General features: G+C 28.7%; 1 protein-coding gene across 2 annotated transcripts in view; it reads right to left on the reverse strand.

Moving 5' to 3' along the window:
* LOC107451687 (unconventional prefoldin RPB5 interactor) overlaps positions 1 to 14634 on the reverse strand; it is a 24262-nt gene continuing 9628 nt past the window's right edge. For both annotated transcript variants that reach the window (XM_016067856.3, XM_071179439.1), the window contains exons 5-10: positions 13598 to 13677; positions 11833 to 11893; positions 9362 to 9776; positions 6541 to 6748; positions 4708 to 4923; positions 1 to 206 (exon numbers count right to left, since the gene is read on the reverse strand). In XM_016067856.3, the coding sequence (XP_015923342.1) occupies positions 93 to 206; positions 4708 to 4923; positions 6541 to 6748; positions 9362 to 9776; positions 11833 to 11893; positions 13598 to 13677 (1094 nt within the window). In that variant the 3' untranslated portion in view covers positions 1 to 92. The remainder of the gene's footprint in view (positions 207 to 4707; positions 4924 to 6540; positions 6749 to 9361; positions 9777 to 11832; positions 11894 to 13597; positions 13678 to 14634) is intronic.

Here is a 14634-nt window from a genome sequence, read left to right on the forward strand (position 1 = left end):
TTTAGAAACATAAATTTTATTTGTTATATTTAAAATATAACACTGTTGTACAGATTTATCACTGGTACAGATTGATGGAATATGGAAGTTGATTATCTTCGACGATTCTTACGGGTATTTTTAAAATGGGACGATGGTCTGGACGAAGATTTCTTTTCAGGTATATGGATTGGACTAGATCGCTCATAAACTTTTCCAGTAAAAGCCTTGAAAAAATAATCCAATTACTAGCATAATAAAGGAAATAATTATATACATAAATCAAATGTGCTGTTTAATGCGCTATTTTATATCGAAATAGCATGCTAAGTAAAAAGCACAACAAATATGGACTTCAATACTAAAAAGCCTTAATATTTTTTATATAATTGTAACGTACACAATCCTTACTAACAATACTTTACAAAACAAATACTTTACAAAACAATACTTTACAATACTTTGTTCCAATACTTTACAAAACAAATATGTCTAAATTACTTACTAAGAACACTTTAAGTTAATCAAGTTTTTACTGACTGATAAATTTATGATAAAATGCTATCAGGAAATACTTCGATATTTATTTAAATCAAAGATAGTTCATATCTTAAACCCGTGAATGAAAAAAAAAAGTGTTCTTGAATTGCATAAAATTAATTTCAAGTATTTTTAAATGTTACAAATTATGTCTCTTCTATGGTATTAAAACTCAAATGCCCTAGCACATATTTTAACCTTTATTTTGTTAAAAAAAGTAATAAAAGAAAAATTACTGTCTCTTAAAATTTAAAAGTTCTCAATATTTTATGAAAATAGTTTGATAACGCATGAGTAATGGGTTGATGACTTAATTGACATTCTTATATATCAATGTTTCCCAACCTTTTTTGTGCCGTGCCCCACTCAAGCCTTTCTAAAATTCTTATGCCCCCTTATGTGACATACACATAATTTTTAATATTAAAAAATTGAATTGTTCACATAAGAAACTTAAATTATAGGTTTCAGTGAGAAATCTCTTGAAAATTGTTGACGAAACACAGTAAGTAAAATTTCGACTTATAATAAAAAACTAAAATTCAAATTCGAAATAATTTTCATAAAGATTTTTCTATAATAATTTAATATTTTAATTTAGACAGATCCTTGCGCTTGCTGCACAGAGATTTTATGTTAGTTTCCAATTTGGTTAGCTTCAGCCTCAAGTCTCCCCACTGTGTTATATCCAGGCGATTTCCTTTTTTTTTACCAGTAAATCATTTACAGCACTAAATCCACATTCAGTTAAACATGAAGATGGAAACGGTAACAATAGTTTTTTTTGCATATTTGGTTGAATTTGGGTATTTGATTTCTGTTTCCTCACAAAGCCATGCCATCACTCCTTTTCTATAAAATAAAGTTCTAACTGACTTATCATTTTGCATTTCTGAGAGTTCTTCTTGATACTGCTTATTTCATATAACAGACAAATGCACTAACATTGGCTGCATCATCCGTGTTGAAAAATCTATTTGTTTTAAATCAGAAAATCTTTCTTTTAAATCAGCCGATAGAATTTTCATATGATCGACAATAACAAGTAAAAGCGGCATCATTTACTTTTAATTTTTGGGGACAATTAAACTGATCCAAGTTTTTGTTTTCTGACTTAACTCAATAAGGGTAATGAAACCAAATATCTTCGTTTTTTCATCAACAAGAGTTTTATTTGTTCCTTGAAGTTGCTTATTTAATATATTTAGTTTTTCAGAGATATCGGCTAAATAACTCACAAATGCTTTACCTTCGACTGTTAACAGATACTTCATATCAGGTTTGTCGCTTAAAAAATCACTAAGAGTATCAAGCTGTTCCATGAATCTTTTCAAGCAGTTCCCTTTAGAGAGCTACCTTACTTCAGAGTGAAGTAAAAGTCTCACATGGTGTGCATTTTGTTTTTCACAAAACAGCTTGAAGAGGAGCTCACATTTGGCATTAGCTTTAATAGCATCGATACACTTTATTACTGAATGTAAGTACTTCATTTAGAGCAGGCGAGATGTTTTTAGCTACCAAGTTTCTCCCTATGCTCAACTTTATTCCCTATGCAGGAACACAATGCACAAGAATCATTTGTGGATTCTCATCTTTCATCAATTTTAAGTAGCATTTTTTCTTGCCCATCATATTAGGAGCACCATCTGCAGCACAAGATGTTATATTTTTCATTAGTATATTATTGACATCTAAGTAGTTTTTTTTAGCTTATTATATAATATCTTTGGAGGTAGTGGTGCTTTCTTATCTTTTACATATCAACATTTTTTCAGCAAAATGCCCTTTATCAATATACGAGTATTTTACGTAAGTTATCAATACTGCCACACTGTCTATCAAAGTTGATTCATCCATTTTCACTGAGAATTTTCTTGTTGTTAGCTTGTCAACAAGTTGTTTTTCAATATCTTCACTCATTTCGTCTATTCTTCTGCTAACAGTATTGTTATTGAGTGGCATAGCTTTTACATTTTTTTCAAGAACCGTTTTAAGAAATGCTGATATTGACGGTGTTATTTAATTCTTTCCTATAGTATGATTTCTTCCAAATTTAGCGATGAATAAAGAAATTTCATAGCTAGCCTCAAGAATACAATTATGGGTTGAAGTGTGAGCAGTAAATAAAGACTTTACTGTTGCATTGCAGGCATAAAAGACATACTATGGTACTGATTTCTATCACTGAATGTTGCGAAACACAACAGAAGTTGCGACGGGCCATTCAGATGCGAACGACTGCATTGTTTAGCGAAATTTTAAAGCGTCAAGGGGTCTATGCGGAGTCTGCCATATGCCGCAGGGAGGTTAGTTAACTTGACGACGCCAAAAACCCAGTTGATATTTTGGTCTCATCAAACGAATTTATAATATTCATTGACCGCAATTATTTATTTATTAATTATTAGAATTTAATTATTAGAATTTGCTTTTTTTCTTACAATGTTGGCATCGAAATCTAGCATTGTATTTAAATGGCCCGGAGCAAATAGGTAAAACTCTTGTCGAGTCCATTTTCGAATTGCCCCCCTTAACAATCAAATTGCCCCCCAGTGGGGCGTGGGCCCCACGTTGGGAAACACTGTTATATATATTTCATTTATTACAATATCAATTATTTATGATATCTTTTAATACATGTAATTAATTGTAAGTTTTAGAACACAAATGTAACATTTTTATAAAAAATTGAGCAAACACAGTGCTCTTTTCTTAGGACAACAGTACATTTCATACAATTTATAACTGAAAAATATGCAGAAACCAAAAGAATTAATGGAAAATGTCTGATTGTAGCAGATGAAAATAAAATCTTAATGATAATAATAAAAAAAAAAAATTATTGCAGACCTTATAAGTATATAGTATTGTTTTAGTAAAGTATTGTTTTTCAAGTAAAATCTTAAATTTTGCATAGTGAGAGATAAACCCCCACGACCTGCCAAATCAAAAGCAGTTTTTAATTAATGAGGAATTTTAGGCGTATTATCAAAAATGAACACTGCCAAAAGAAAAGCAAATTCAACTAACCTCACGTTATCTCGAGTTAATATTAAATAGTTTGATGTTCAATTGTCGTGACGTTGAATAATAATTAGCTATACACTTGCATGAAAAAAAAATAGCTGTTACATTTATTGAGTAGAAGTATTTGCATTTGGTCTTTATAAAATTGAATTAAATTATTTATTTTTTAAAAAAGGGATCAGGAATGATTAAATTTATAAAATAAAAGAAATTTAAAAGCTAGGAAATATATAATGGCATCACAAGATTGTTTCTTTCATAAATTGATATTTAAATGTATTCAAATATTATCTTATAATTTAAAGTATTAAGATACTTGAAACTATAAAAGAAAATCATAAAGGCAGGGTATCCACGCTTCTGGAAAGTCATGGATTTCAGTATTGAACAAAATATGTCATGATTTCAACTATTTTTTCAAAAAAAATCATGGAAAGTCATGGATTTAGGTTGCTGAAAAATCTAATTTTTAAGATGGAATTTACCCCCACCCCACCCAATTTCATGGTGTTCCGAATATCTGAATTTGTAGCAAAATCCCCACTCACTGTCATATTTTATAAAAATATAAAATGTTTCTATCATGTTCTTTTAAAAAAATGAAAAGAAGAACGTCATTTCTAGAGCGAATTATCTTTAAAACTTCTGTGATTTCAGATTTTTTTTTATTTATTTATAATTTATTTTTTTATTTTATCAATTTAAAATTCTTGCTGAAGCATACCAGTCATTGACGAATTTTTTAAATTCCGAAATGAGAACAGAAAAATCAGAAGTATTTCTTTCCTTTCAGATGAACAAAAAAAGTATCTTTAGAGTATAATTCTGCAGAAAAAAGAATTATTTGCTTATGTATTTCTTTCAGCTATTTTATTGCTTCAATTCTTTCTTTACTCTGTTTTTTTAAATTTAAAATCTATAAATATGAAGATGCAGAGTCTAAGTTTTGGTTATACTTATTTAAATTAATGTTATTATAATATATATTTTTTTAATTTCAAATTTATTAATATATTTTTGTTGGAGAAAAAAAGAACTTCGTTAAGTCATGAAAAATTCTTGGAATTAGTTATGAAAATCATGAATTTGAAAAACTAATATGTAGCAGACACCCTGTATAAAAGAAAATCATAAAGGGTAACATAATAAGAAGAATCTTACATTCACAATATTTTCACTTTTGAGATCTGGAGAACTATCATTTGGCACCATATCATCCACTGGAAAGAAAGTTTCATTCCCATCCGGAGTAGATGGAGAATTCTTCACCTTTAATATCGACTTGGGTGAGGAAGCTTGGAAGAAACTACCAAAATGTTTATAGATATCAGAAGGGCTCTGTATAAGGGGCTGTGGTTCATCACTTTCACTCGAATCCTGGGAAAAGCAAACATTTAAATCTCTAAACTATGCAAGGAATCATCAATTTCATTGGAATCAGGCGGATTTTTAAAAGAATTTAAAAATAAAATGAGAAAATAGTCAACGACTAAAGGTTCATCATTTTAACTGGAATCCAGTGGATATTTAAAAATCTAATGAGCAAATATTTCATTACTCTAACTCCAATGTTACAAATGCTAAAAAGCAGACACTTAAAAAATACTAAGGTTGAATACTAAGATAATACTAAGGTAAAAAAATACTAAGGTAAAAAATACTATATAATCTAAGGTTGCAGTACATCATTGTAACTGCAATTCTGTGACTATTTAAACATATAATGAGCAAACAATTTGTCAAAATAATTAAGAAAGGAATTCAAAATTTTAAAAGCAATTAAAAATAATACTTCCTATGGAAAAACGATCAAAGCAGCAGTGAATCCGAAAGGAATTGAAATATGAAAAAAATGGATAAATATGACAACCAAAGTTGACGTCTTCAGGGGGTACCAGATACTTAAGTCATAAAAGCAAAACCTTTTCTATCAAGAGAGCACGACAAAAGTCTAAAATTGCTCTCCTGTAACCCAAAGGTTATGCCAAAGTCCAGGAAAAGAATATAATACATAATATAAGATATAAAATACCTTAAGCAAATACAGAAGAATAAAAAGAAACAAATACATACGAATAGTACGTATTGTTTTTATTCTTCCATATTAGCTTTATGTATTTTATATCTTATATTATGTATTGTTTTCTTTTCCTGGACTTTGGCAAAACCTTTGGTGTACAGGAGAGCAATTTTAGACTTTTTGTCGTGCTCTCTCAATAGAAAAGGTTTTGCTTTTATGACTTCCGGAGCATGTACCCCCTGAAAATGTCAGCTTTGGTTGTCTAATTTATCCATTTTTTTCATATTTCATTGCTTCTCTTGTCAAAATAATGCTTGTTTGTGGTTCATTACTTTAACTGGAACCCCTTGAATATTTAAAATAAAACATTGAAAGTATATTAAGCAGAAAAAAAACAAGGCTGGTCAAATAAGTAAAGGAAGAAAGGCGAAATAAATAAAAAAAGAGAAGGACAATTAATTATCCCATCCATTAATTAAATTTGAAATCAGATACAAAAATGTACTTTCTTTGAATAAATATTTTATTTTCAATAGATTCATATCATTAAACCTCAAATATGTTATTTTTTTCTTTTTTTTGGTCATTTATTAGAACTAATAGCACAAATCAGAACAAGAAATTGTCAATTGTGCAACAATTGTTAGGAGCACAAAGTCTGCAGGTAGAACAGACTTTTTTTTTTGTACATGCACTTCAGAGGATTTCATAATGAATGTACTTTTCAAAAAGAGTAGAGATGTATCAGGAGAAAAAAAAGACAAATTAAGCATTTAATTTTTTTCATCACATCAAATAAAATTAAACGATTTTAAATTCAAATAAATGAATTAATTTAAAAAATTATTATTGTTAAAATGCTGTGTGATTTGAAAAAAATTTGGAAGATTTTGCTTAGTGTATTGGATTTTATAAAATGCATAGATCACAGTACATTCAAATTCATGAATTAATATAAGAACAATTGTATTAACCTGTCTTTTAATTTGGTGTTTCGAATGGTTGTGATGTTTGCTTCTACTGTGTTTGAAAGTTATTTTTTTAATGCTTTGCTTGGACAGATCTTGCCACCTAACATGCTTTTCATGTGATCCTGCATTACAATTTTCCAGATTAGCATTCACATCATCGCTTTTACTACCATCTTCATCATCACCTGATTCTGTTTCATGAACTGAATTTCTGAAAAAAGAAAAATGGTCTACTATACCCAATTCATATACAGCCAGCAGAAGAAGTTATGAAGATATGCAAAATCATTATAAAAACAAAATTCTATAAGTTTAGTACAGGAGCTGTAATGAGACTTCCCCAATCGGGGCATCTGATGATGGTCAATTAAGGAACCTTATTATCTTAGTAAAAAAAGAGAGAGAGATTTTGCCCGTTCCTGTATATGTATATGAAATCTACCTCTATAAATATTGAATACCAATTCACTAGTATATAAGACATGTTAACTCGATGCTATCTTGAGGGAATTTTTGATAGATGAAGGTTGGCATAGTCGATAATTAATTCTCCTTCAATGGTAACCTGCCGACGTGATATGAACTTGCCAACATTGATGGATGGTCCACATTAAACAGTTGATTTGCTTGGAAAAAATATATATTGCTCAATGTAAAAAAAGGTGAAGTAAATAAAGTCTCCCGGTAATAAGCAATATTGAAGAAAAAAAGTAATGAGCAAAATGCTATAACCAAAAATGAAGGGAAAAAAATTAGGGAAATGGTATAAAAACAGAAAATGAATGAAAAAAATTATGAGCGAAATGCTATAAAAAAATATATAATGAGCAAAATGAAATAAATAAAAAAAAAAGGGGAAAAAGTAGCATTAATCAACTAGTGGAATTTGTTCATCGAATTCTATCACAGATAAAATTCTGAAAGGGGAGTAATGTGGCGTAACTACCACTATAAATATTGAATACCAATTGACTAGTATATAAGGCATGTTAACTTGATTCTATCTAGAGGTACCTTTTGATAGGTTGACATAGCCGATAATTAGTTCTTCTTCAAAACCAAGAATTAATATGTAAAAGTGCAATATACCTCAATCGAATTTAAGTGTCTATAATGCGAGATAGCAAAAACATAGTTTGAGTAAGAGACTGGTGAGATAGAGTAACTCTTAAAGTTAAAATCAACAATCACAATCAAATCAAGATAATCAAACAAAAATGGTTAATTAATGGTTAAGATTTTTTTGGTGTGTTTATGAACAATTTGCGACTCAATATTGCTCTCTAAAAACTATAATTAATAAGCAATTTTGTTTTTATTTTAATAAACAAAATTACTGAATTGGACATAAATGAAGATTGCAACTTTTTCAAATGCTAATATTTAAAAATATACATATTTTTATATGTATTTTTATTATTATTTTTGAGATTAAAAAAAGTGAGAAGTGATATATTGAGCTCTTATATTGAAAATTTAATCCATATTATTAAATTTAAAATTATATTTTTAAAAACCTAACTTGTAATTATTTTATCATAAAATGAATTAATTATTTTAAAAAAAAATTAGTTTTTTGAAAACAAAGACATTATCAAAAAAAGTTTTTATTCTTTCAAAATGATATTTTATGATTTAAATTTATGGGCATTGCTGATGAAAAAATCAGAAAATTAAATTTTCTAAAAAAATTATTTTATCAAACTGTAGTGAAAAAAATATTGTGCAGCTAATATTCTTTGTGTTATGGAAATAAAATGGTTCTTAAGTTTTGTTTATCCAATACATCTACTTTACATTTGCATCTATTGCATAAAATTAGGATTTTAGTTTTAACAAAAAACTTATTTAGTGAAGATTTAGTTTATATATCGAATTTTATTGTTTGTTCTCTCTCCTTCATAACAAAAAATTGATTATGTAAATGTGAACGTCTTTTAACTGAATTTTTCAATCACTATATTTAGTACTAAGATATACACATGATAAATTATATATATAAATTAAAAAATTAGCCTAAACATTATAATCGTTAATTTGAATGTTTTCTTATTCGTTTTCTAAGTGTATAAAATTTTTAATTTCAATGATGTTCCACACGCAAGTGCGTGAACGCAGATGCAGTGATTACCAGACGCAAATGCGTGAATGCAAATGCAGTGATTATTTATTATATTATTTCTTACGTTATTCTTTTGTTGGCAACCTGTATATATTCTTTGTGTACACTTGTGATTGTAAAAGAGTTTGTTCTATGAGATACTTGTTTTAGTGCTGATTGTAATTAGAAAACATTTACGTTTATAACCAACACATTTTTCTGGAAGAAATACAATAAAGGAAAGTTCAAAATTATTGCAGAATGTACCTAAATATATGGAACGCGTTTAAAGTTTAAGATAAAACAATAAATAAATAAATAAATGAAAAATTACTTCATGAATAATAATGTAGCTGGATTTCAAACTGATTAGGAGTTGAAGATAATTAACACAATTTAATTTAAACAAATAGCAGAGCAAATATGAATTAAATTTAAATTAAAGTTTTTAAAAAAATGGAGTAAAATATGAAGAAAAGGAACTGTAATAAAAAATCATAATTACTGCAAGTATTTTTTTTCCATTCGCATATTAAATATAAACACAATAAATAAAATCGTAAAGAGAAAAATTTGAACTCTCAATATGAACCCAATAAAAAAAATCCTTCTGAGTAAAAAGTGTTTAAAAAAACAGAAATATTAAAAAAACAAAAATAATCGAAACTACATCAGTACATAATATAAAATTACTACAAAAGTCTAACAATATTAACAACTTACAGATCGTTTGTACAATTAATGTTTAATCTTAGAGATGTTTTGCTACTTTTTTCCTCCTCCAATTGAAGTTCAATATCGTCACTTCTGGATATGTCTGTGAAGGAGTCAGACTGCCCTTTAGAAGATGGTATTTCACAACCATTTCCATCAGATTCAGACAATTCTTTCAAAGGTGAAATTTCACTGTCATTTCCTTCTGATTCAGACAATTCTTTTGAAAGTGATATTTCATCATTCTCTTCTAAATCAGACAATTCCCTATTCTCAGATGTCTCCATTAGTTCAAGACTTTCTAATTTGGCTATGAACTCATCATCATCTAAATTACTATCTCCATCTTCTCCGTTGGAATGGTTATGTTTTGCCTCCTGAGAAATTTTTTGTCGATAGGCTTTGACATTCTTTGAATGCTGAACTAAAATCACAAAAATAAAACATTACTGAAAAAATAGTATGCAAAATGCTATCAAATAATTTGTGAAAATTGCAGTCAAAATAATAGATTTTAAAAAAATATATGTGTGTTAACTATGGAAGCAGCAATAATCTAACAAAACATTAGAAATAATTTCATCACCAAGAAGTTTGCTAAAAAATAAAAAACAAATTAAAATATGTTAATTTTAACTGTCTTAAAGATACTAAACGCTTCATCTAGACAAAGCGTTAATTTTCAGCAAAAAAAAAAAAAAAAAATTATTTAATTGTAATTTTAATATATAAACAGGTATTTTTATAATTGCTTTAACTAAAAGAAAATAAAGCCTTTATCTTAAGAGATGGTTTGTTAGGACAGGTTCATGTAACTGGACATCAATGGCAAATGAGCACCAACCTCTGATTGGCCTGTTTGCGGAGTGGTCAACATACGTCATCAGACGCCAAGTTTTGAAGTCAGCTGCGACTGAAATCTATTTTGCTTTGATTTCGATGTGTATTCAAGGTTGGCATTACATGACAAAATATGTCAAAAATTATTTTAACGTAAAATTTACTGAGAAAAAAATATAATTGGCATTAAAATATGATTGCATAATAACATTGCTTAGAGCAGCTTTGTTGTACAGAGGAGTTTTGTAGCAAAAATATTTTTTTATTTAATAAATGTCATGGTATAAACGACTAACTCGTTAAACACTAGTAAGGCCTGATTATTTATTTGCGTTCCATTTCATGAATTTGAAATGATTTTTTTAAAATCATATTCTGAAATTCAGGAGATCATCGTCATTATTCATGGGGTGACATTCAGGCTGGGAAAAGGCTTTCTGAACTAGATGTTACCACTCACAGCTATTAGATATATCTAAAAAATTAAAAAAGATTGCCATTTTTTTTTTGAGGAGTAGACTATCTTCCACTACTGCATCTATTCATAAAACCTTAAGTCCTCCTCATGCTCTTGTGTTACTTGAGCTAGATGAAAATTTTTTTTCAGTAGGTTACTGTCATTATTCTCGGGATATTAAAAATATGCCCGTGTTGAGAGCCGTCCGTTTTGCGGGAGTATCCATAACAGGATATTTCACAGTATATATTATTTTTGGTAACATTATACTACAATTATGAACAGAAAAAATAAATTTTTGGAAAAAAAAATTTGGTAATTTTAGAAATTCAAATGTCAAGCTTTTTGTTACATCCGTAACTTTGATTTTTTGAGTTGTTCATTTACGTCGCACTAGAGCTGCACAATGGGCTATTGGCGACGGTCTGGGAAACATCCCTGAGGATGATCCGAAGACATGCCATCACAATTTTGATCCTCTGCAGAGGGGATGGCACCCCCGCTTCGGTAGCCCGACGACCTGCATGCGAAGTCGAGCACTTTACGGTAGAACAGTTTAACGAGGACCAATACCGCACACCCTCGGTCCCTACGCAGACTGTTCCAAGTGGTCACCCACCCGCACACGGACCGCAGTCAGTGATGCTTGCCTTCGGTGATCTGCTGGGAACCGTGTCTTAACGATCAGTCCACTGCGGGACGTTACATCTGTAACATAAATTAAGCGAAATTTAAATTTTTTTTCCTTTCAAAATTAAGGTTCTTTTATTATTGTTAGAACCAAGCTAAAAGCCATAAAAAAAATTTCCACGCATTAAACTTTTTTAAAAAAATAGATGTTCCAGACATACTATTTTGTGTTGCAGCGGTAATGTATCTAAACTTTACAAATTAAGAATTCAAATTTAAAAAATTTAATAAATACTGTTACTGATGCCCGTTAGATGTAAATATATTTGAGAGAGGCCAAACAATTATATTTCTAAACTTTAGACCTGTAACAGTCAGTTTTTATTTTTTTTTAAATTTTAATTTTCTTAGAAGTTAAGAAGTTTCAGAGTTTCCCAAGAGTCATCAATACAAAAATATTAAAAGTATTTGCTAATTTTAAATTGAGTTATATGCATTCAAAGGATACGCCTGTAATGGTGAAATTCCCAATTTATATATTTTTTATACTTACTTCGCCATTCTTTTTCTTTTTCTTCATCATATTCTTCCACTATTTCAACTAAATCATCATTCTAGAATACAAATAAAGTATAATCAATCTTACAAGTAGTAAATTTAAAATATTATTTATAGCAAATTTATTAGAAGAATTTTAAAATCTGCTTGTTAAAAATTACTACAGTGCCCACCGCTAATAAAATCACCGGATAATAAAATCAGCCGCTTTATAAAATCAAATCGGCAAGAACCGAATCGTTACAATATTAATACATGTTAAAAACATCCTTTAATAAAATCAATGCCGCCGCTTTTTAAAATCAAAATTTTGACTATAAAATAAATCAAAGGTGCACTATTTCAGCTTTTTTTGTTCTTATTTATAAAATTTCATTTTTTCGAAGTTTAAAGATTTTTTTTAGAAGAAGCAACAGTTACTCACAAACCTGTGAAACAGGTGTGGTTAGCACTTTCCTGCTATATACATAGTGTAAAAGTTAAGGAAAAATGCAGGTGGTAATCGGCGAGTTCATAGAAATCAATTTATCAATGTTAATTTCTTGACTTGAATGAAGTTTGGAGAAACCTATCTCACTCAACAGGGGGTCGAATTCTTATCTTACTTTTTATTGAATGAACCATAGAAGGGAGAGAAGTTTCTTTTGTTATCTATTTTAACAGAGAACATCAATAGATTTCCAAAAACTGTCTGTGCACATGTTCCCTATTATTTAAGCCGTTTGAGTAAATTATAGTTAGAGCACATATCATTTTTAAGTTCGTTTGGTGTTAAATTTTCTCAGCATGCCAAAAAGGAAGGTTTTGAGTTTTAAAGATAAATTCGAAGCATCGCAAAACTATGATAAGCTTCCTAAATGTAGTCAACGTGAAGCTACAAGATGGAGATGGGGCTCATAACTGTTTCGAAGAAATGATCAGCAATGAAGAAAATGAAATGGACGAGAATTTTTCATGTTACGTAGCTATTGACGATAACCTGCAAACATCAGGAGAAAAATCTGATTCTAAAATTGTTACAGACATCAAAAATTGCAAAGTTATTTCCCATCAAGAAATAGAGGAATCAGACTCAGAAGATGAAATAAACTCACCAGTGCCATCTTCAATGGAAGTCAGAAAAGCACTTAATGTATTGCGGCAAGCTGTAGAACAAAGAGGAGGAATATCGAAAACTATAAAAACTTCTATAAACTCTCAAATGATGTTGAAAAGTTAATTTTAAATACTGCAACTCAAGCAACCATTGATCGGTTTTTTGCAAAACTTTTGTAAATTTAATCTTATGTAGGGTTTTACTTTATTAAAATAATTAAATTAGTTAAAATAAAGCATTAATGCGGCCATTATTTCAGCTTTTAAAGCGTGTGCATTTAGAATATATCATAAATTATTTATTTTTTTTCTTCAAATGTTGAATCGCCTCTTAATAAAATCAGCCGCTTAATAAAATCAAAAGAGCATAAAACGAAAGTGATTTTAATAAACGGCGGGCACTGTACATAATAAAGAAAACATTATTTTTAATACGTTAACAAAAAAATTGTTTCATCTTGTGAGGGTAATTACCTAAAAATGTAAATAGAACTGACTAACAAAAAATGAGAATTCTTTACAAAAATAAAATTGTTAATCATGTGAAAAATATGTAATTACATTAGTGTAGTTAAGAGAAATATTTCATCAATTTGAAGAGAAAAAAATTAACTATATATATATTTTTTCCAATTTAAAACTTTGTAAAAACAAAAAATACTCACACACACTTCACCTATGTAGCTTAACCAATTTTCAAACTGGTTTTTCTCTTTTGATAAATCGTCCAACATTTTATCACATTCTGAAACAAATAAATTATTAAATAATTTTATTTAGAAATTGAATACATGAATAAAATTGTAAAATACAGGAATAAAAATTGCTTTTCAAACTGAATTAGCTGTTGAATTATATGAATAAAATTATAGATTATAGTTGAATTATATGATTAAAATAATATTATGATTAAAATTATAGTTTACCTTGGGTACACATACAATGTTAAATGAGTTCAGTGACCTCAAAATATTCCTATAAACTTCAAATTAAAAAATACTGTTTAATCAATTTGAGAGATAGGGTGGGGGAAGCAATATCTTGCATAAAAAAAATATGACTGAGGTTAATAAAGAGGATCAGGAGCTCTTACTTTTATGACTGCCAATCCCCCTTTGCTGCCAAACTTTTAGAATTTTGCATAAAAATGCAAGACTCATGCAAGATAAATTTTTCACAATTTTTTTTCAATATCATTTATTATTACTATTTGAGGCCTTTTTAAAAAAGCTATGCACCATGTAGTAGAATCTTCAGGAGTCTTATAAATATTACTGGTTTTCCTCTCGTTAAAAGTTAAGCTAACATCTCATGCTGGGATATTGTTCTTACCACTTGTTGTAGGTTAAAAATATCTGAGATTCCAATTAAAATTAAGCAATTTTAATTAAATAATTGATTAAACTTGTTTGCATTTATATTTATTATAATTACACAGTTATAATACAGTTTCAATAATACAGTTTCAATAATACAATTCACAGTTATAATAATAATACAGTTTCCAGTCAAATGTAATTAAAAAAATTTAGAAGAGACTTTTTAGCCATTTGCACTACAATAGAAAGAAGCTAAGTTCTGAGTATCTCTAGAAACCAACAGAAACCTTTCATTATTAGTTTAACAACAATATAGCTCTAATCCTAACATTTTTCTACACCAGAAAACTGAAAGCAGCAAACTTTTCATTTTTAGTCAAATA

The sequence above is a fragment of the Parasteatoda tepidariorum genome, chromosome 4 (genome assembly GCF_043381705.1).
Source record: "Parasteatoda tepidariorum isolate YZ-2023 chromosome 4, CAS_Ptep_4.0, whole genome shotgun sequence".
Classification (NCBI taxonomy): Eukaryota; Metazoa; Arthropoda; class Arachnida; order Araneae; family Theridiidae; genus Parasteatoda; species Parasteatoda tepidariorum.